The 22,318-nt window shown below is 39.3% G+C and overlaps 1 protein-coding gene across 4 annotated transcripts in view; it reads right to left on the reverse strand.

Annotated features, from left to right (window-relative positions):
* usp32 (ubiquitin specific peptidase 32) overlaps positions 1-22,318 on the reverse strand; it is a 257,320-nt gene that overhangs the window by 26,370 nt on the left and 208,632 nt on the right. For 3 of the 4 annotated variants that reach the window (XM_068010356.1, XM_068010355.1, XM_068010359.1), the window contains 8 exons: positions 18,990-19,149; positions 16,834-16,988; positions 16,658-16,739; positions 13,781-13,855; positions 10,092-10,230; positions 1,836-1,941; positions 1,171-1,344; positions 59-233 (listed from right to left, as the gene is read on the reverse strand). In XM_068010356.1, coding sequence (XP_067866457.1) covers positions 59-233; positions 1,171-1,344; positions 1,836-1,941; positions 10,092-10,230; positions 13,781-13,855; positions 16,658-16,739; positions 16,834-16,988; positions 18,990-19,149 — 1,066 coding nt within the window. The remainder of the gene's footprint in view (positions 1-58; positions 234-1,170; positions 1,345-1,835; positions 1,942-10,091; positions 10,231-13,780; positions 13,856-16,657; positions 16,740-16,833; positions 16,989-18,989; positions 19,150-22,318) is intronic. The other variant, XM_068010358.1, reaches the window with a different exon arrangement.

A 22,318-nucleotide genomic window follows, 5' to 3' on the forward strand; every position in this document is an offset into this window, starting at 1 on the left:
TTTACCAATTTCAAATTTCTCTGAAATAACAAATATGGCAGCCATTATGTTGACAAACCTGTGATTTCTAAGTGCATATAGCTATCCATTGGCAGAGGCAAAGACAAGAAGTTAAATGGATCAAATCGAACGCTAATGTGACCACACATTTTACATTTGACTTGCGATTTTAGCTGTCCATGAAAAAGGTCAACCACAATTGATTTATTTCTCCTCAAGTGATTTTCCCAAGCCTAGAAGAGTAAGAAAATAAGTTTTACAGCAACGTATGGCTTTACCAACTAAACAGTTAGTACCCTTTGTAGCTTTTAAAATCTTTAAAGTTGCAAACTATGCATCAAAATTATTCTCTATAAAATTTTCATCTATAAAGCAGAATTGAAAAAACACATTCACTAATATTGTGTTTTTTAATCTTTCAGTACTCAAACATTAAGAGGTAATATCAATGTATTACCCCTTAATTAAAAAAAAAGAATTTAGCTATTTAAAAAAGTCAATGAAACAACTGTTGAAAAACTGGCATCGCTAAGTTATTGCATAGCTGGTAGGATGTAAGCAATTACAAATTTGGCTGAATATTCAGGGTAGGAAACTTGGATCTATAGTTCACGATACACAATATTTCAACGTTTCAGCAATTAAATGGGCAGTATAGTCCTCAGGGCAACTGTTTCTGTCCTCCAACAAAACTGGCATTATGCATCAAACTACAAAATCCAATCAATGCCCAGATCCATTTCTGCCATTTAAAAGGCGAGAAGTAACTGTCACAAGAATGCTCCCATTGTGAAAGCGTTTTCAGTGACAATATTTTCAAAGATCAGTAAAAATGCTGTTTCGACTGGATATTTTGACCAACTGACAAAGGGAGGTGGGGGGGTGAGGGGAGAAAAAAAATTGTTTTTTTGCTCCATGAGGGAGAAAACAGAGGTATTGAAATTACTAATTTAAAGGCGGCCAATTGCAGAATTCTTACAGGCATTCATGCTAAATGCTATAAAATCATAAAACAAACTGGCAATCTCCAGTTTAGTATTATGAGCACACATTTGAGTTTTTATAAACCAATGATTACATAAGAGATTATCAACACACCACAATAATCAGAGTACATCCTTTAATCACATAATATTTGAGATGAAATGTTTTGAATGAAGAGCTACTGACCTCTGCTGCAACCTCAAAATCTGGACGACCATCGCTATCCTTCAGTTCTACATATGGCTTGTCATGAACTCTGTTGAGGTCTTCGTGAAGACCATCCAACAAGAACGCTAGGAGCTCCTGGGAGTCCTGCTGCTGAAAACCATTAAATCTAGGAGCGTATTTTGCTATTGTCCACTAAAGATAAAAGGAAAAAAGAAAATTTATATTTTAGCATGCAAAAAACATAAAACAAATTGGTATTTAGTAGTTACAGTTTGAGAAAAGTATTTTTACTCAGTTTTTTTCGCCCTTCTCCCCTGCCAAAAATTGCCCTTTGCATTTGTACTCTCTTTTAATATTCATTTTTCTGGTTTGTAAAAACAATGTCATGTCTGCTACCTAAGCAAGAATCAATAGTTGATTTTACCACTGCCACACTGTCAAAAAAATTCCATCCATCAGATTTCATTTTACTGTATGGTACTGAATTATTTAACAATATTTAATGTAGCATGAAATAAATGTGAACACATCAAGAATGATTTATTGCAAATTTTCTCATTGATTCCAAAATAAGCTACCGTTACTTACGCAACATTTTTCTAAATACAAAATGGTCACAAATTAAACTGCCGATGCAAAGGATTTTATTCTGTAAAATATTTTACAATGAATTGCTGCCTTACCCTGAGTTTAAGCGGTGCTATATTCTTCTGAGTTCCACTCCACAATTCTTGGATAAGATCCCCATAGCACTTGGCCATATGACCTTTCATTCCTAATGGGTTAGCCCTGCATTAAATCACAGACAGTCAAACCAACCCTGGAGCTATCTATTCATTATGCTATGAATATGTGAGGCTGTGCATAAATCAAAAACAATATCCAGCTAAAAATCTGGAGCCACTGGTTATTTTATGGACAATTATTCACATTTTGGTTGACATAAGATTATTTCATTAATATTGGATACACTTAAAAAAAGTAGCTGAAAAACCTAATGTAATAAACCAAACTTAAGAAATAGGAGTAGGCGGCCATATAACCCCCTCGAGCCTGCTACGCCATTCAGTGAAATCATGGCTGAACGTCTACATCAACTCTACTTTCCTAACCCAACCCATATCCCTTGATACCCTTAAGTGCCCAAAAATCTATCCAAAAACAGGCATTAAACTTGTTCAAATTTAGCTTGGGCTACATTTAGCACCCCATATTATTTTCTTTAATACTTTGGCAGTATTAAAAAACATGAAGGTAGTCCGCTGACTTCAGGTGATTCAGATAAAAGCAAAATACTGCAGATGCTGGAAATCGGAAATAAAAACAAGAAATGCTGGAAATACTCAGCAGGTCTGGCAGCATCTGTGGAGAGAAAAGCAGAGTTAATGTTTCAGGTGAGTGACCCTTCATCAGAAGGCAGTTCTGGCAAAGGCAAGGCCTGCAATCCAACTGCGACCCCTTTTCAGCCAAAATTAGATAGTGTGGGAATGCAGCACCAATGCAGATACAGTTATATACAATATTGACTAATTTGAATATTTAGACAACAGTGAGCAGCATTTATTGTTTGGATAACCTGTTTATTCTACATTGATATTTTGCAAACAATTTAAACATATCAACAGCAATCATATATGGGACAGTATATTTCTCCTCCAGTTTTAGTAAGTTTGTTCGGACAGCCGTATTCATTACCTGTAAAAATTTAAAACAATTGTACTCATGTAACTATCATGACACATTTCCATCATTTTAATTTTAGGTAATATGCTATCTAAGTATAATCTCAGTGTTGTTGTGTCATTATGACAAAATGCCATGGATTGTAATAGACTGCGTGCCATACTTGATATTGCAAAATTCATTCATGCTAAAAATGCCCATTAGTGGGCAAGATATCACTGTCAATGGCAGCTTGAAGAGATACTCTGCATCAAGTTACAATAAACACAAATAACTTTGGAGTAATTTTTATAGTTTAAGTTGATGGCTAAAGCATCTCAACACCATCTAATTTGGAAGGCAAATTAGCTAGACCTCATGTCAGCCCTGATGTCTGCTCAGGTAACTTAATAAAAACAACTTCCTTGAAAGAGGCAAAGCTACAAATCTGGATAAGCCTAAAAATGCACAACTTGGTCAACTAATAATTTACAACACTTAGGGTGTTATACTGTGGGGTATAATGAGAGTTTATAATTTACTTTATAATGTTCAAGTTTATATGTGGAGGAAATTACACTCCTGGAGATTACAAAGCAAAAAATCTGGATTTCCTTGCAAATTGTCCTTCAATATTTGACCCTGAGGTGCTCCCAAGGAGGGGGCCATTTGTGATGTCCCTGTGGGATTCAGTGCATCACCCTGAGCTTCCCATTGTCTGAATGAAGCATTTTCTACCTACTGCCGGTTTCTAAGCACAAGTCACAAGCATGTAGCCCCTTAAAGACATCGTCCATACTAGGAGTACCCGCACGACCTTCCCTTCTGAGCTGCATGAAGGTACTTTTAACCAAAGAGGCAGTGCACCTTCCTGGTATATAGTTGGATGGTTCAACTTTGCAATAAACTCTGAGTGCTTAATAAGAAAGGAACCAAAGGAATTGCTTGAAGGGATCTTGGTACACAGGAGGTGGTTTCCATTTGAAGAATGTAGCTGATCCTATAAGGCAAGTATTCTACCTTCTTCATTCCAGTATCCTTTAAATACCATAAAAAGCTAACCTATTAGAGAAGGTGAACCCACTCACTGCAGTAAAAACATACGTCAAGCTTCAAACCAACCTGTTTTTTTCCAACTGTTGGTGAAAGCATTCAAGATGTGACACACAAATGTTCCGCAAATGGAAATTTAAGTTATCTTTCTCAGATTAGCTGAAGATGCAATGTTAAATCAAATGACATGACTTTTCACTTTGTCCAAAGCTTTTCAGATGTAGGTGGTGGACAGGTCAAGAATAGGTCAGCAAGCCAGTTTGTTAAATTTTTCTTTGGAGATCGTAGCTCCAGGAGTACATGCTCCATAAGGCACATAGGTTTGCCAGGTCTTAAGAATAGATTTTATTCTGTCCACAATATGGGGCCAGAACCATTTGGCATCATACAAGAAATATCATTGTAGGTTCCCTGATGCGTATGAATACTTAATTTTTCAAAAATCTAGTTATCATTTCCTTGAAGTGAAGTCTGACATCATCTTAGGGAAATCCTTAGAATATCTTTCTTCTTCTTCTTTGGCCTCCTTGTCTCGGGAGACAATGGGTAAGCGCCTGGAGGTGGTCAGTGGTTTGTGGAGCAGCGCCTGGAGTGGCTCTAAAGGCCAATTCTAGAGTGACAGACTCTTCCACAGGCGCTGCAGATAAAATTGGTTGTCAGGGCTGTTACACAGTTGGCTCTCCCCTTGTGCTTCTGTCTTTTTTCCTGCCAACTGCTAAGTCTCTTCGACTCGCCACACTTTAGCCCCGCCTTTATGGCTGCCCACCAGCTCTGGCAATCGCTGGCAACTGACTACCACGACTTGTGATCAATGTTACAGGACTTCATGTCGCGTTTGCAGACGTCTTTAAAGCGGAGACATGGATGGCCGGTAGGTCTGATACCAGTTGCGAGCTCGCTGTACAATGTGTCCTTGGGGATCCTGCCATCTTCCATGCAGCTCACATGGTCAAGCCATCTCAAGCGCCGCTGACTCAGTAGTGTGTATAAGCTGGGGATGTTGGCCGCCTCGAGGACTACTGTGTTGGAGATGCGGTCCTGCCACCTGATGGCAAGGATTCTCCGGAGGCAGCGAAGATGGAATGAATTGAGACGTCACTCTTGGCTGACATACGTTGTCCAGGCCTCGCTGCCGTAGAGCAAGGTACTGAGGACACAGGCTTGATGCACTCGGACTTTTGTGTTCCATGTCAGTGCGGTCACCTTTGTTTCCCACACTCTCTTGGCCAGTCTGCACATAGCAGTGGAAGCCTTTCCCATGTGCTTGTTGATTTCTGCATCGAGAGACAGGTTACTGGTGATAGTTGAGCCGAGGTAGGTGAACTCTTGAACCACTCCCAGAGCGTGGTCGCTGATATTGATGGATGGAGCATTTCTGACTCCCTGTCCCATGATGTTCGTTTACTTGAGGCTGAAGGTTAGGCCAAATTCGTTGCAAGCAGCTGCAAACCTGTCGATGAGACTCTGCAGACACTCTTCAGTGCGAGATGTTAATGCAGCATCGTCAGCAAAGAGGAGTTCCCTGATGAGGACTTTCCGTACTTTGGACTTCGCTCTTAGGCGGGCAAGGTTGAACAACCTGCCACCTGATCTTGTGTGGAGGAAAATTCCTTCTATAGACTTGAACACATGTGAGCAGCAGCAGGGAGAAGAAAATCCCAAACAGTGTAGGTGCGAGAACACAGCCCTGTTTCACGCCACTCAGGATAGGAAAGGGGTCTGATGAGGTGCCGCTATGCTGAATTGTGCCTTTCATATTGTCATGGAATGAGGTGATGATACTTAGTAGCTTTGGAGGACATCCGATCTTTTCTCGTAGTCTGAAGATACCACGTCTGCTGACACAGTCAAAGGCTTTGGTGAGATCAATGAAAGCAACTTAGAGGGGCATCTGTTGTTCGCAGCATTTCACCTGTAGCTGACGAAGGGAGAACAGCATGTCAATGGGCGATCTCTCTGCTCGAAAGCCACACTGTGCCTCAGGGTAGACACGCTCTGCCAGCTTCTGGAGCCTGTTTAAAGCGACTCGAGCGAAGACTTTCCCCACTATGCTGAGCAGGGAGATTCCACGGTAGTTGTTGCAGTCACTGCGGTCACCTTTGTTTTTATAGAGGGTGATGATATTGGCATCGCGCACGTCCTGTGGTACTGCTCCCTCGTCCCAGCACAGGCAAAGCAGTTCGTAGAGTGCTGAGAGTATAGCAGGCTTGGCACTCTTGATTATTTCAGGGGTAATGCCGTCCTTCCTAGGGGCTTTTCCGCTGGCTAGAGAATCAACGGCATCCCTGAGTTCCGATTTTGTTGGCTGTGCGTCCAGCTCATCCATGACTGGCAGAGACTGGGCTGCATTGAGGGCGGTCTCAGTGACAACAGTCTCCCTGGAGTACAGTTCTAGGTAGTGCTCAACCCAGCGGTCCATTTGCTTGCGTTGGTCAGTGATTGTGTCCCCTGATTTAGATTTGAGGGAGGCGATCTTCTTGACGGGTGGCCCAAAAGCTCTCTTAATGCCATCATACATTCCTCTGATGTTTCCGGTGTCTGAGGCCAGCTGAATATGACTGCATAGGTGTTGCCAGTAGTCCTTTGCGCAGCGCCTGGCTGTTCTTTGTGCAGCGCTTCTGGCTGCTTTAAGTGCTACGGATGTTAACTCGTTGGGGGCTTTTTTGTAGTGCAGCAGTGCAACGCGCTTAGCGGCTATGACAGGTTCCAGCTCTTCAAAATGAGATTGAAACCAGTCTGCATTCCACTTCACACGTTTGCCATAGGTGGTCATGGCTGACTCATAGATGGCGTCTCTGATGTGGGCCCACTTGGTCTCAGCATCCCCTGTGGGAGTGTTTTGAAGGGCTTTTTCAAGTGAATTTAGAAATTTTTGTAACAGCTGTGGATAAGAAATTCTGCTCGTGTTGATGCGCGGGTGGCCCTTCTGCTTGGAGTGATGCAGCTTCTTTGGTTTGAGTATTACCTTGCTGCACACCAGGGAGTGGTCGGTGTCGCAGTCCGCACTCTGGAAGCTACGTGTGATTTGAATACAGTTTAAGGAGGCTCGTCTTGTGACGATGAGGTCCAACTGGTACCAACGACGTGATCTTGAGTGCCTCCAAGAAACCTGGTGACAGGGTTTAGTGTGAAAGAACGAGTTGGTGGTGATGCAGAGGTTATGATAGGTACACAACTCAAGCAGTCTCTGTCCATTCTCATTCATCCTTCCAATGCCATAGCGCCCAAGTCGGGAGGGCCATGAGTCATGGTCGGCCCCAACCCTGGCATTAAAGTCCCCCGGCAGGAACAGATGTTCGGTATTGGGGATGCTACTAATGATATTATGGAGTTCCTCGGAGAACGGGTCTTTATCTTCAGGTGACTTCATTGACAGGAATAGTGGGGACAACTCTACTGACAACTGGAGTGGGTGTAGGGAAGGAGATGAGGAAGAGAAATTATATAGCAGTTCAGGGAGAGCTGTTTGTATGAACTGGCGAGGAAAAGTAATACAGCTGCCATTCTGATTGAAAATCGCAAGGATTCAGTTGTTCAACAATGTTGGTAACCTGGGTTTGTTCTGCAGCATGTGGAGGATGCTGGAACCTTTCAAATACATAAAATTAATTGAAATGGAACAATTTGAAAAATATAAAAAGCCAACAAAATTCCATAGTTTGTTTTTATAATGTATGTTTAAGATGTGTGCTAATTAATTAGATCTTTACGCAATTACAGCTATGACACTAAAGTTAAAAACAAACCATTTCTGCATGGAATTCTTTAGTGCAATTGCAGTAATCACTGAATCAGCACTTTGTAATAAATGTAATGATTACTATCTCTATTCCAAGAAAAGGTACAAAGTATTTTATGATATACTTTTTAAGTCATCACAGAAATATCACTTTGCCTCCTACAGATAGAATATTGATGACAGGGTTCATATTTAACCAAGTGCAAAAATAATGTATTTGCACAAATAATGGCACAGTAACTGTCATGCAGCTACCCAAGAAAATTTGTATGCAACAAATCACAACCCTGGCAGGTTCTGAAATATATAAACTGAGGAAAAAAGGACACTAAAAATTACTCTCGAGTCCCAATGCAGAATGAAGTGATTCAAGACAAAATGTACCCTACCATATTGTCAAATCATGACAATTATCAGTTCAACCAATTTGATTCATGTTCATTATATGAAGAAAATCCAATGCATATTGTTGTATTTTCCACTGGAGATACACAAGTTTAAGCATTAAATTACACTCAAATGTTACCAGATCATACTATTCTAAAATAAAATTTAGAAGTGTTATTTTCTTTTTTAAAAAGGCACTAGTTATCTTTATTTTGAAAATTATTTCCATTTTTACATCTTCCTAACACACCAGTCCAGTCAAAAGAATAAGCAGCTGTTTCCAACTTCCTGCCGACGCTGCACTATAATTACCCATTATTCAGTATGCAGGAGCACTATGAATTGACTTAGTATTTCCCTTCATAAGGCAGATACAGACAAGGATGGCCATAGGTACGTTTTTTTAAATGGCTGAAGGATAGGAAGCAATGCGCACACTTGTTAGGGCTGAGTAAAGTGTCCAGGGATTGATATTGGGACCTGTCCACTGTTTCCCAATTTACATTCCTGGCTGCACTCAGAAGCTCAAAGCCAACTAGACAAAGTCTTTTTATAAACTGAATAGGTTAGTTCAAAAACAATTGCTTCAAATTAACTACTATGGCATTTAAAAACACAAATGAATGTGTTCACTTTTTGTCCCAACTGCAGGTACCAGTAATATATCGATCATGTAAATTTTCCAAAATACATTTATACACAAAAAAATGGTTACACTACATTTTATAAATCAAATGTCAAAACGGCAGGAAATTTGGGTTCACTTTTAGCTATAGACAGGAAGGTGTTTCTGGATTAAAATACGGAACTTATGATACAAGTTCAAACAACTAGCCAGGACTGCAATATGAACCAGTATAATTCCAGCAGGTATCCCACTGGCACAATCCTTTTTTATGGCTTTCACAGTTCTGTCGAGAGTCATATATAAAGTGGCAAGAGGGGTTTAAATTAATCTTAAGTGACTTCAGTAAATCCTAAATGAGACACCTTTACACAAAAAGACCAAGATGACATTTTGGTGGTCTTAAAAAAAAACAATATAATTTTCAGTTGAGTGATTTAATGGATCTGGATCCTCACAAATTAGTGTCACTTTTTGGACAACTTGGATGAGGTTGCGATAGGGACAAAAATTTGAATTGTTCATGAAAATTGACAAACTGAAGAACATTTAACCTTGAAAACATCAGTTGCAATGTGTGTGGTGTAGAAACAGAAAATCTAATCTTCAGAATTGGAGTATCTGTTGTCTTTCCCTCTTTTTCTGCTCATTCCTACTAAGGGGTTTGCTTATCTTTCAGTTTTCTGCTGTTAACCCATCTTTTTAAAAATGTTGATGAGCTGTTGATTCCTAGTATTTTCCATTTCTATTTCAAAAACCCAGCATTTGCAGCTTTTCCCCTTTTCATTTGCAATATTTGTTATACTATAGTGGTGTAGTGTTTATATAACAAGGACTAATAATCTAGAGAACATGAGGTCAAATCCCACCATGGAAGTTTGTTAATTTGAGTTTATTTAACAAAAAAAAAAATCTGGAAATAAAACCTGGCATCAGTAAGAGTGATCATGAAGCTGTCAGACCGTTGTAAAAAGGCAACTGGTTTACAAATGTCCTTTAGGGAAAGAAAGCTGCCATCCTACCCAGTTTGGCCTATATACGACCAAGTCACACACCAACATGGTGAACTCTTAACAGCTTTCTAAAGCATCCAAGCAAGCCATTCAGTTGTGTCAATTAGGGATGCCAGCAACGCCCACATCTCAAGAATGAATAAAAAATCCTGCGACATTACTTCAGTTTGGGTAAAAATTCAAGACAACTCAAATTACTCTGACATACCAACACAGCTTCGGTTTTTAATGAAATAAACTATAGATGAAACGAAACTAGTATGACTAACTCTTTTCACAACTATGGACTATCTTGGCTTAATAGCGTTAGTTTATCAAATTACACAAGGTAAAGAAACAGCTATTTTCTTGTAATAATCAGAACAGAATTCCAAAAACCATGTTGAGACTGAAATTAACTAAAGGAAAAAGTAACTTTATCATTTAATTTTGCATAAATAGATTGAATTAAAACCCTTACCTGTTGAGTTCATAAAGATGTCTCCCTGAGATGAAGTACCGGGTGAGTGGCTGTGTGTTACTGACACACTGGATACTCGAATTCATAAAACATGTGTTTCCCAGGTTACTTAATCCTGTAGCACCCTTTTCAGTTGGAACTGGAACAAAAACAGTATTGTAGTTAATTATGTGATTTATGAAGTGAGAGGAAACAAGAAAACAACAAATAAATATAAGGAAATAGTCAAAAGTTGCCAGCAGAAAATGCACATGAATATATCTGCCAAATGGATGTACAGATAAATGAACACCAGAGGTTGCACGTACAAGCAGGTAGCGATGGTAGAATGCCCCCACCTGAGGAAGATTTAAAATTAAGAATATATTGATGGCTCCCAATATGATATTGGCCTACTGAGATGCAACTGCATTCTGTTGACAATCCAGTAAGGATGATTTGACCCATCTTATACAGCATCAGTATTATGTAATGAGAAAGGACTAATTAATAATCTTGTTGTAAATGAATCTTTAGGGATGAGTGACCACAATGTGATAGAATTTTACATTATGTTTGAAAGTGAGGTAGTTCAATCTGAAGCCAGGGTGTTAAATTTGAACAAAGGAAATTATGAAGGACAAATTGGCTGAGGTGGATTGGGAAAATGCATTAAAAGCTATGTCAGTACATAGGCAATGGAGCATCTTTGAAGAAATATTACATAGTTTACAGCAACTATACATTCCTTCAAGGCACAAAAACCCCAAAAGTAAAGGCAGGCAACCGTGGAAAGAAAAAGTTAAGGGTTGTGCAAGATTAAAAGAAACGGCCTTTCAAGTTCCAGAAATAGTAGTAAACCCGAGGATTGGGAGGATTTTAGAATACAACAAATGAGGATAAAGGGAGAATAGAATATGAATGTAAACGAACAAAAAAACATAAAAATGGACTGTAAAAGCTTCTATAGGTACGTAAAAAGGAAACATTTGGCTAAGACAAATGTGAGTCCATTACAGATGGAGTCAGAAGAATTTATAATGGGGAATAGAGAAATGGCAGAGAAGCTGAATGATTACTTTGTGTCTATCTTCACTGAGGAAGATACAAGAAATCTCCCAGAATTAGAGATCCAAAGGATTGGGGGAATGAGGAGTTAAAGGAAATTAGTATTGGTAAGAAGATGGTACTGGAGAAACTAATGGGGCTGAAGGTTGATAAGTTCCCTGGACCTGATATTCTACATCTCAGAGTGTTGAAAGAGGTAGCTATGGAGATAGTGGATGCATTGGTGATCATCTTCCAAAATTCTATAAATTTTGGAGCTGTTCCTGCAGATTGGAAGGTTGCAAATGTCACCCCACTATTTAAGAAGGGAGGGAGAGAGAAAACAGGGAACTACAGACCTGTTAGCCTTACATCAGTCATTGGGAAAATGCTAGAATCTATTCCAAAGGATGTGATAAATGGACACTTGGATAATAATGATCTGATTGGGTATAGTCAACATGGATTTATGAATTGGTAATCATGTTTGAAGAACGTGTCAGAGTTTTTTTATTGTTGAGGATGTTATTAACAGAATTGATAAAGGGGAGTTGGTGGACTTGGATTTTCAGATGGCTTTTGATAAAGTCCCCCACACGAGGTTGGTTAGCAAAATTAAAGCACATGGGATAGGAGGTAATATACTGGCATGGATTAAGGATTGGTTAATAGGCAGAAAGCAGAGAGTAGGAATAAACGGGTGGGGTACCGCAGGGATCAGTGCTTGGGCCCCAGCTGTTCACAATATATATCAATGATTTGGATGTGGGGACCATATATAGTATTTCCAAGTTCACGGATGACACAAAACTAGATGGGAATGTGTGTTGCGAGGAAGATGCAAAGCAGCTTCAAGGGGATTTGGACAGACTTAGTGAGTGGGAAAGAACATGGCAGATGGAATGGAATGTGGAAAAATGTGAGGTTATCCACTTTGGTAGGAGGAATAGATGTGCAGAGAATTTCTTAAACGGTAAGACATTAGAAAGTGTAGGTGTACAAAGGGACCTGGGTGTCCTTGTCAATAAGTCACTGAAAGCTAACATGCAGGTGCAGCAAGCAATTAGGAAGGCTAATGGTATGTTAGCCTTTATCGCAAGTGGATTTGAGTACAGGAGTAGTGAAGTCTTGCTTCGATTATATAGAATCCTGGTTAGACCGCACCTGCAGTACTGTGTGCAGTTTTGGTCCCCTTACCTTAGGGACGGGCACTATTGCCATAGATGGAGTGCAACAAAGGTTCACCAGACTTGTTCCCGGGATGGCAGGACTGTCCTATGAAGAGAGATTGGGGAAACTGGGCCTGTATTCTCTAGAGTTTCGAAGAATGAGAGGTGATCTCATTGAAACCTACAAAATACTTAAAGGGATAGACAGAGTAAATGCACTAAGATGTTTCCCCTTGTTGGGGAGTCTAGAACCAGGAGACACAATTTCAAAATAAGGGAGAAGCCACTTAGGAGAGAGAGAAGGAGAAATTTCTTTACTCAGACGGTCGTGAATCTTTGGATTTCTCTACCCGAGAGGGCTGTGATACTCAGTCATTGAGTATGTTTAAAGTAGAGATTGACAGATTTCTAAATACAAATGACATAAGGGGATATGAGGATAGTGTGGGGAAAATGGCATTGAAGTGGAAGATCAGCCATGATCGTATTGAATGGCGGGGTAGGCCCGATGGGCTGAATGGCCTACTCCAGCTCCTATGTTCCTATCATATCAAAGAACTGGCAGGGTGGGGAGATTAATTTATATGAGGAATCCTATCTTAATTCTTTTGTGAAAATCTGCATAAATAAGATTAAAAATGTAACATTGCAAACAAAAAGACAACAATTCATCTTGCGAGTATGCCACCTACTAGTGCACTGCATACCTCAACAAAAGACTCCTAAAAACGTTTTTCCAAGTATCCTGAATTATAGGCTTTATAATGAGCAAAAGATCTTTGTGAACTCAATTCCCCAAGATGTCAGAGTTATAACGGCACAGAAGGCGGCCATTCCCATGCATAAAAATTATGGCTCTAACACTTAAGAATCACTGTATTTGAATCAACTCCAGTTCTTTTCGCGAGAGAGATGTTTTGAGTGTATCCATCACACACCATAAATTTGTGTCGTACATACTTCATGTTCCAACTAAAACAGCTCATTTTCGCATCTATATGGATCCATCCTCACTGGGCTATATCTTTCTACATATTAGAATAATTAGTGATGGAAAAGATAATTGTGGGGCCAACAGCAAACAGACTGACTTTATCTTTATACATGTGTATCCATATTCAGATGATTTGCAATTAACTGAATGAAATATGCAAGTGCAATGAGAAATAATTATCCTCATGGGAGTAAGAAAGAAAAGATCCAATATTTAAAATGAGACATAAACTGGCATCTTAAAGCAGTTTTAAAGTTTATTTTCCTATTCATGTTGACATACCTTTGTGAAAAATCTTTGGTTTCATCGTAAAGAAGGACTTCAATTATTATAAGTTTAAAATAAATTATCCAAGCAATAGATTTGTTGGCTAAAGTTCCAGCAATTCAAGTAAATATCTTGAACCATGAAAATCTACTTCAATTTGCTCAATGACCCCACAATGTAAAATAAATTATATCACCTATACTTAAGAACTAAAATTCTATATTTGTACCTACCCTTGTGTCTGTCCATTTTGCTACTGTTTGCAATGAATGACATCTCCTCCGGCCAACTCATATCTTTGTTGCGAACTATTATAAGAAATGCAGGATATCAGGCTGAGAGTACTGTAACAATGCTTATACCTAGGTAAGTGGAAAGTCTGTTTGGACAAAATATGTAGAACTTATTTTTTGCAATTCATTTTCATCTCTCTCCTGCTGTCGCTCAATGCGCATGACATTGCTAACAAGAGAGTATAGGCTCTATTCTTGCTCCTTTGCTTTTGTTGCTGTTTAGCTGGCTGCTGGGAAGGGGGAGGCAGTGTGTTAAACAGCCCAGAAAATTTGATCCTCTAATTCTTTCATTCCTCCATGTAGGGAAGTATCAAGTCATCACTTGATAACTCTCCATGGTAACACAGCTGAGATCAGGAATTCACCGCTTCTGAATAAACAGGCTTGAACTAACATCTACCAATCTGTGGTTCAATACAGTGAAATTCAAACACACTGCACCATCATGCTACAGGCAGATTTTTTTTCAAAACTTATGGCGGGGTGGGGTCCTGATATAAATTGAGTTATCCTTGTCCACCTTAAATGACTGCTCATGAGTTTTAAGATTCTGTACTCTGCCACACTATACCTAATACAATTTCACTAAAATCAAAACATTAGTAGTTTTAATTATGTTAACTCGCCACCCAAAATATACAGATGCGACAATGTATAGAGCAAGTTAGAAACAAATAATGTACGCTTCACCATATGAAATATTTTGTCATTCTGACAAATGTCTTTCCTTTGTTGCTGATTCAAAATCCTGGAATTCCCTACTACAATCAAGAGAACACCACCAGCACAAGACTGCTATGATGCAAAGGGACTGGGGGTGGGGGGGGGTGGGCAAATAATTGTTCACTTCAATTAGGCAATTTCATTTTTTTGGAAATGCACCATCAAATTAAACACTTATGGGAAAAATTTGCTACAGTCCACACTAATTGTGGCATTGAAAATTTCGATTTGTGTAGGAATGATCCCAAATGACGATTAAATGGATGATCAGCTAATTCAATATACATCATCTCCAACTGCAGAAAGCAATGAAGACAGATCTGATTATAGACCTTAAAATGGGTGTATTCATACTTGTGGAGGCCATGGTATATGTCAGTATGTAAATTCATTGGTTAAGGCTTGGAGTAAATTCTCAGGCTTTTAATTAAAAATGTTTGACCTGGCTAAGTTCAAAATGTCGGCACTATGTTACGTGCAAATATTTAATTAGTAAATGTAGTGTGCTTCGGAAGAGAAGGTGACTTTGGACAAGTGGTTCCCAAAACTTTCCACACTCTGGGTTTTCTTCACCTTGTGTCTGGGTCTATTGTAGACTAACTGACAGAGACTGATTGCTATGATTAGTCAAATACTCCAATATTGCTGTATTATGCACCTACCAGCATGGTAAGAAGTAAACTAGATGGGCCTTGGTTGTGTTTTTTGTCTAGCAGTTCCTACATTCCTAGTTAAATAATCTTTTGTGACTTGGATCCTAGTTATTTGAATTTTACTGTGAACTGCAAAGTTATTCTGACAGTTTCAACAGCACAGCAAACGGAATAATCATGAAACATATCTGTGGCTGTACGATTGCAACTGTTTGAAAATGCATGCCCAGTGAAGAAAACATGGGCTAATTAGACCAACATGAACTGCATATGTAGGGTGTCAAATGCTGGAGCATTCTGCAAGGCAGCAACACAAAGGCTTTTAAAACCTACTCCAGCCAATGTGTTAACCAATTATACAGGTATTTTGTCCTATCTCTGGAATTTTAAAAAAAATCAGCAAAGCTTATATGCCAGACAATAGCAGACTCGTGATCGAATCAAGCGATTTAAACTGAAACATTGCTGTTCCATGTGATTTGGTCCACAGTGTGCAGAATTCATTGGATTTCAGAGAGGAATAGTATACCATATATAATATATATATATATTATTTAATAATGTATTAGAAAGTCTAATGAGAAAAACTCCAGAGAACAAAAAAAATTATTGTGCAAAGAATCATGCCCCAGTACCTCCAAGTTTATTGGACAAAAAATGAAAAGCAGAAAGACACAACTTGCTGAGGACAGTAGGGAACAGTATATTACTAATATAAAAAGCTGATCTGTACTTCGCTCACCACTCAAAGTTGCAGAAGGGCTGGATAGTGGAATTAAGGTTCAAGGACTTCCACAATGAGTGTAGTTTGAATGTAATGGCTGCAACCACCCTGACAGACTACATGTGAACTTGAAATGCCCCATGAAACAGTTAAGTGTCAACTTAGTTTCCAACATGCTGAAAAATACAGATATATGTGGCTCAAAAACATGGTTCTATTGAGAATTCTTTGGCATATTCCTTTAACTGGAGCATTTAAATATAAATCAAACTGTTTGTAGCATATTACCTTAGCTGAGCTTCTCAGTAAGCTCTTTATTCACATTCACCAAGTAAAGTTCAGATCCTCAAATACCGTATCGTGGGGGATACGATATAAAAATTTCAATTAAGGCATCAGTGAGGGAACAAGATTTGCTGTAACTTTGGTAGTCCCATGCAAACAAAACATTAGATGATCACTGTACTTTAAATATAAATAACCTAATAATAATTATGTATAAATGGTAAGCTGGAGGAAATAATTTCTATCTCTAAGTCCAAAAACATGTTTAAAATTATTTTACTGTGTAATAAGGAAAGAAATGTTGAAGACCTGAATTAGTTCCCATGATTTAGACCATGATTCACAAATGAAAAATTCATTTGGACCCTGGATTACCAAATGCATCAGTTAATTTCAGTGATCTTCGTTGTGCTTGAAAAACATGGTCTTTACCTTCAATCACCAAGTGCTGCTCATCTGGAATTTTTAAATCCTCTAACGTGTGATCTTCATCATCCAGTAGTGTAAGGTAGTTCTACAAAACAAAATAACAAAATTGTGCATCATATTGTATGACCATCCCAACATAATGCAATCCATGGACAGAATATTAAAAAGTATTGTTTTACCTCACTGTTGTACAGCCACAGCCGCATGTCTTCCTCCTTTATTCGAAGCCGCTGAGATAAGTATTCATGTATATCTTTTATTGTTTGCATACGGCTGAAGCAGCCAGTGTAAGCTAACACACGTTTCATTGGAGAGGATGGTGAAGGTACATTTCCTAAATTCATAACAAGTACTTTAAGATGAAAGCATACAAGCCATAATACAAAATAATTCAACACTTAAATGCTACCAGAGACTGTAGTTGAGCATCCACTTCTCCATAAGCATTGAATTTGGCACTTTGCGAGATGTCACTGTAAGTTATACTGCTAACAAATTAAGTTAGAGAAGGCCAGTCTTCCTTTACATACTGCCATTATGAGCTTCACTAACTATCCAGACTTAAAATAGATCAAACCCATTTCAACTACAGCCTGGTTGGGAAGAACTGTAACAATAAGGCTACCCACTGGCAATACTATTCATACACTTTGTTTCAATTCTTGTAAAGTACTCAATTATCAAGCAGAGTATCAAATAAGTGCCATATATTTGTTGCAGTCCATTAATAGTGATGATCTCTCATTTCCAAGTCAGTGATATAAAACCATCTAATGTATATATTGATAATTAAAATTCCATTATGTTGATTCTTTTCCATAGAAACATACTAGAAGAATGATTTAATATAGCAATTTCAATTAATCAGAAAGCAGATGATTCAACTGTCACAGGATTCAGACTGGTTCGTTAATTAATATAATTGCTAATAAAAGATAGCTAATAAAACAGAATTGTATTAGAAGAAATTTTCTGTATGACAAAGTAGATTTTATGGAAAAAAACAATTAAAGCATAGCATCTTATTACTGTAATTTTAAATCAAATTGTGGTGCTTGAAGCCAGCTAAACACATCCATTAAGGTCAGAATTTTCTATTTGATAACAGGAACCAAAGTCAATCTCCTTTAATACTGCATTTGTTGTTTGGTGCCCTTGCATGAACTCAATTTTGAAGGTCAAAAACTACTAAACCAATGGCATAATGGATGAGCAAATTGTATTTCAGCACATAATAAAATAATGCAGGTTTACACTGAAAATTCCTTACAAAGACAGGTCCAAATCTCAGTCAAATCATCAGAGAATGCCCTTCAGTACAGGCAAAGCTCTTCCCCAAAGGGAGAATGGAGGAAAACTACAAACCCCACAAAATCTTACACAAATCCAGTTGAAGTGTAGGGTTGCCAGAGATCTGGTAATGACAATCTGGGGCAATGAGGAAGAGGACAATTTAAAATTAAAACAAAAAAAATTAAATGACTATTCTTTTTTCACAAATAGCTAAATTTCCAAAGTTCAACAGGATTGTAAATTAATTCCTTCAGAAGAACACAGTAAAGGCTAAAAGTTTAATTAGTTAAGAATTTGACTGTTTAATAATAATTCTCTGGGGAACTTTGAGCATGTAAATTACAAAAGACTACAGCTAGGGACACTGCTGGTGAAAGCTGGAGTATAATAATAATAAAATCAGTTAAATCACAAATTATGAGGTACTGATGTAAGGTTACAGCAAGAAAGTAGATTGGTAAATTTAATCCAGAGTTCAATCTCATAAAAATCAATGTTGGGTAAGACTTGGAAGGTCAAAGAACAAAACCGTTGTTCAGGGATAGAAACAAGCACACAAAGCACTGGACCCACTACAAGCAATGTAAATGCAGCCAGAGTTCTGTACGTTTCAGCTAACTGTATAATCAACTTATATTTTGATAACTTCTTTTCCTGATAGTTTGTCCACTTCACAGTTAATGATGGAATTAGGTTACACAGATCACACTGTGTTGGTTCAATGACCATTCTGTTTATGTGTTCTTGATAAGGTCGCTGGTTCTTAGATAATCAATTTGTGTTCACACTGCCTTCAGTTTGTGGACCCCCAAACACAAGTGATGTTTTATATTAAAAAAAACATATTCAAAAAGTCCATGCAATTGTAGCTTTGTTATTTCTATCATTTTTCCTGAACAAGCAGCCTTGAGCGATCATCTGGAGTTTGAGAAAACCTCAAAAAGAAACTATAGTCCTGGGTTGAAAATTTAATGCAGATGGAATTGGAATTCAGCAACTAGAGAGCTCATAGCTCCCCTTTCTTGCTGTAGTCTTGCATTACCTCTGGGTGCATGTTGAGGAAATGTTCTCAGGCTCATCATACCCATATTCACCCAGATGTTGGACTGTTGCGTACGCGTGGCTGGTTGCTGACGCAAGAAAAGTAGGTAGCGAGGAAACAATTCCAGCTCTGCTTGATTACTCATTGTGTTTTTAATTACCTAATTATGATAGAAAAATGAAAATTATGTTCTGATAGCATAATTACAACAAATGATCTGAAGCCACAAAGAAGCTCCCAAATTTCTATGCACTATTTGCATAGTTTGGATAAAAAGTGCCAGAGGCAGTGAATTGGAGTAACCATTTGCTTCATGAAAAGACAGCATAACAGCAATACTATATGGAATATCTCAGACTTTTGCAAACATCTTCATCATTAAGCAAAGCAAAATATCGCAAGGCCGTGGGGGGGGGGGGGGGAGAACAAAAATACAAATATTCCTGCATTGCTCAAAAACTGAAAACTTCTAATACTGGCAGTTTTATACTCTGACAGTGCTAAATTTTTAAATCATTATGTTGGCGATTATGCATCATCAAATTATTAAACTCAACATGAAACTAATCATCATTCGTTTCAGGCAGTTATATATTCAAAAATTTTTCACTTATATGATTGAATTATTTTAGAATAGAATAGTATATATAACATGCCAATTTGCTCAACTCCAGCAACCAAAAACTAATTTACTCTCTCTTGTTTTTCCTCAGAGGGAAATGAAAGTACAGGCTTTCAAGATGAAAATGGAAAATTATTCCCTGACTAAATCATTATAGAGAAGTTGAGGGTTTTGAAGTTAAGGTACAATACTACAGTTTGCTTTTCATAGACCTCTCAAACATCCACCTTAGGGTACCTTAAACATCTGTGGAAAGTACATTATCATGAATGGAAAATACAGCATGGTAGCCTAGTAGTTACGAGACTGGACTAGCAACCCAATTGAGAGTTTAAATCCCACTGTGATAAACTGTGATCTAAACCTAGCAATGAGAGAGTTGGAACTCAAAAAAAGCAATAAAAATCTGGCGGATTGTTATAAAAACCTATTGCTTTGTTACTGTCCTTCAGGGAAGGGATCTGTCAACTTCTGGTCTACATGACGCTCTAGCCTCACAAGACTCACTGACTCTCAATGCCATCAGGCCAAATAGGAAAGGGCAATATTGTCTTATCAGAGTTGCTCTCATTGTAAGAGCAAATAAAAGGAAAAAACATTTCCTCATTTGCACTGTTAAGACTGGTATCAATTGATGGCACAAAAACAAGAAATGCTGGATTCACTCAGCAGGTCTGGCAGCATCTGTGGAAAGAGAAGCAGAGTTAACGTTTCGGGTCAGTGACCCTTCTTCGGAACTGACAAATATTAGAAAATTCACAGATTATAAACAAGTGAGGTGGGGGTTGGGCAAGAGATAACAAAGGAGAAGGTGCAGATTGGACCAGGCCTACATCCCACCTACATCCGTGACTCTTCTGACGCCCTACGTCATTTTGACAATTTCCAGTTTCCTGGTCCCAACCGCCTCCTCTTCACTATGGACGTCCAATCGCTCTCCACCTCCATCCCCCACCAGGATGGTTTGAGGGCTCTCCGCTTCTTCCTGGAACAGAGGCCCAACCAGTCCCCATCCACCAACACCCTCCTCCGCCTGGCTGAACTTGTTCTCACATTGAACAACTTCTCCTTCAACTCCATGCATTTCCTTCAAGTAAAAGGTGTCGCTATGGGTACCCGCATGGGTCCTAGTTATGCCTGTCTTTTTGTGGGATATGTCGAGCATTCTTTGTTCCAGTCCTACTCAGGCCCCCTCCCCCAACTCTTTTTCCGGTACATTGATGACTGTATCGGTGCCGTTTCCTGCTCCCGCCCCGAACTAGAAAACTTTATCAACTTTGCTTCCAATTTCCACCCTTCTCTCACCTTTACATGGTCCATCTCTGACACTTCCCTTCCCTTCCTCGACTTCTCTGTCTCCATCTCTGGGGATAGGTTGTCTACCAATATCCATTATAAGCCCACTGACTCCCACAGCTACCTCGACTACACTTCTTCACACCTTACCTCCTGTAAGGACTCCATTCCATTCTCCCAGTTTCTCCGTCTCCGACGCATCTGCTCTGATGATGCTACCTTCCATGACGGTGCTTCTGATATGACCTCCTTTTTCCTCAACCGAGGATTTCCCCCCACTGTGGTTGACAGGGCCCTCAACCGTGTCCGACCCATTCCCCGCACCTCTACCCTCACCCCTTCCCCTCCCTCCCAGAACCGTGACAGGGTTCCCCTTGTCCTCACTTTTCATCCCACCAGCCTCCATATCCAAAGGACCATCCTCCGCCATTTTCGCCACCTCTAGCGTGATGCCACTACCAGTCGCATCTTCCCCTCCCTTCCCCTGTCAGCATTCCGAAGGGATCGTTCCCTCCGCGACACCCTGGTCCACTCCTCCATTACCCCCACCACCTCGTCCCCGTCCCAGGGCACCTTCCCTTGCAATCGCAGGAGGTGTAATACCTGTCCCTTTACCTCCTCTCTCCTCACTATCCCAGGCCCCAAACACTCCTTTCAGGTGAAGCAGCGATTTACTTGTACTTCTTTCAATGTAGTATACTGTATTCGCTGCTCACAGTGTGGTCTCCTCTACATTGGGGAGACCAAGCGCAGACTGGGTGACCGCTTTGCGGAACATCTCCGCTCAGTCCGCAAGCAGGACCCTGAGCTTCCGGTTGCTTGCCATTTCAACACTCCCCCCTGCTCTCATCTCTGTCCTGGGATTGCTGCAGTGTTCCAGTGAACATCAACGCAAGCTCGAGGAACAGCATCTCATCTACCGATTAGGCACACTACAGCCTGCCGGTCTGAACATTGAGTTCAATAATTTCAGAGCATGACAGCCCCCCACTTTACTTTCATTTTTAGTCATTTTTAGTTATTTTTTCTTCCTTTTTTTTTTTGGCATTCCTTTTTACATTTTTTACAAACTTTTTTTGTATTTATTTCAGTTCATCTTAGTTTGTTCAGTTTGCTCACCCACTGTTTTTTTCAGGTTGTTTTTCTTCAGGTTTGCACTTGCTGATGTTCAATATTCAGTATATTCACACCTAATCTGTACTAATGCTTTGTCTTTCAACACACCATTAACATATTGTTTGCCTTTGCTCCGTGACCTTTTGGTCAGCTATGTGGCCTGGTCCAATCTGCACCTTCTCCTTTGTTATCTCTTGCCCAACCCCCACCTCACTTGTTTATAATCTGTGACTTTTCTAATATTTGTCAGTTCCGAAGAAGGGTCACTGACCCGAAACGTTAACTCTGCTTCTCT

Source organism: Heterodontus francisci, chromosome 30 (genome assembly GCF_036365525.1).
Source record: "Heterodontus francisci isolate sHetFra1 chromosome 30, sHetFra1.hap1, whole genome shotgun sequence".
In the NCBI taxonomy this organism is placed as follows: Eukaryota; Metazoa; Chordata; class Chondrichthyes; order Heterodontiformes; family Heterodontidae; genus Heterodontus; species Heterodontus francisci.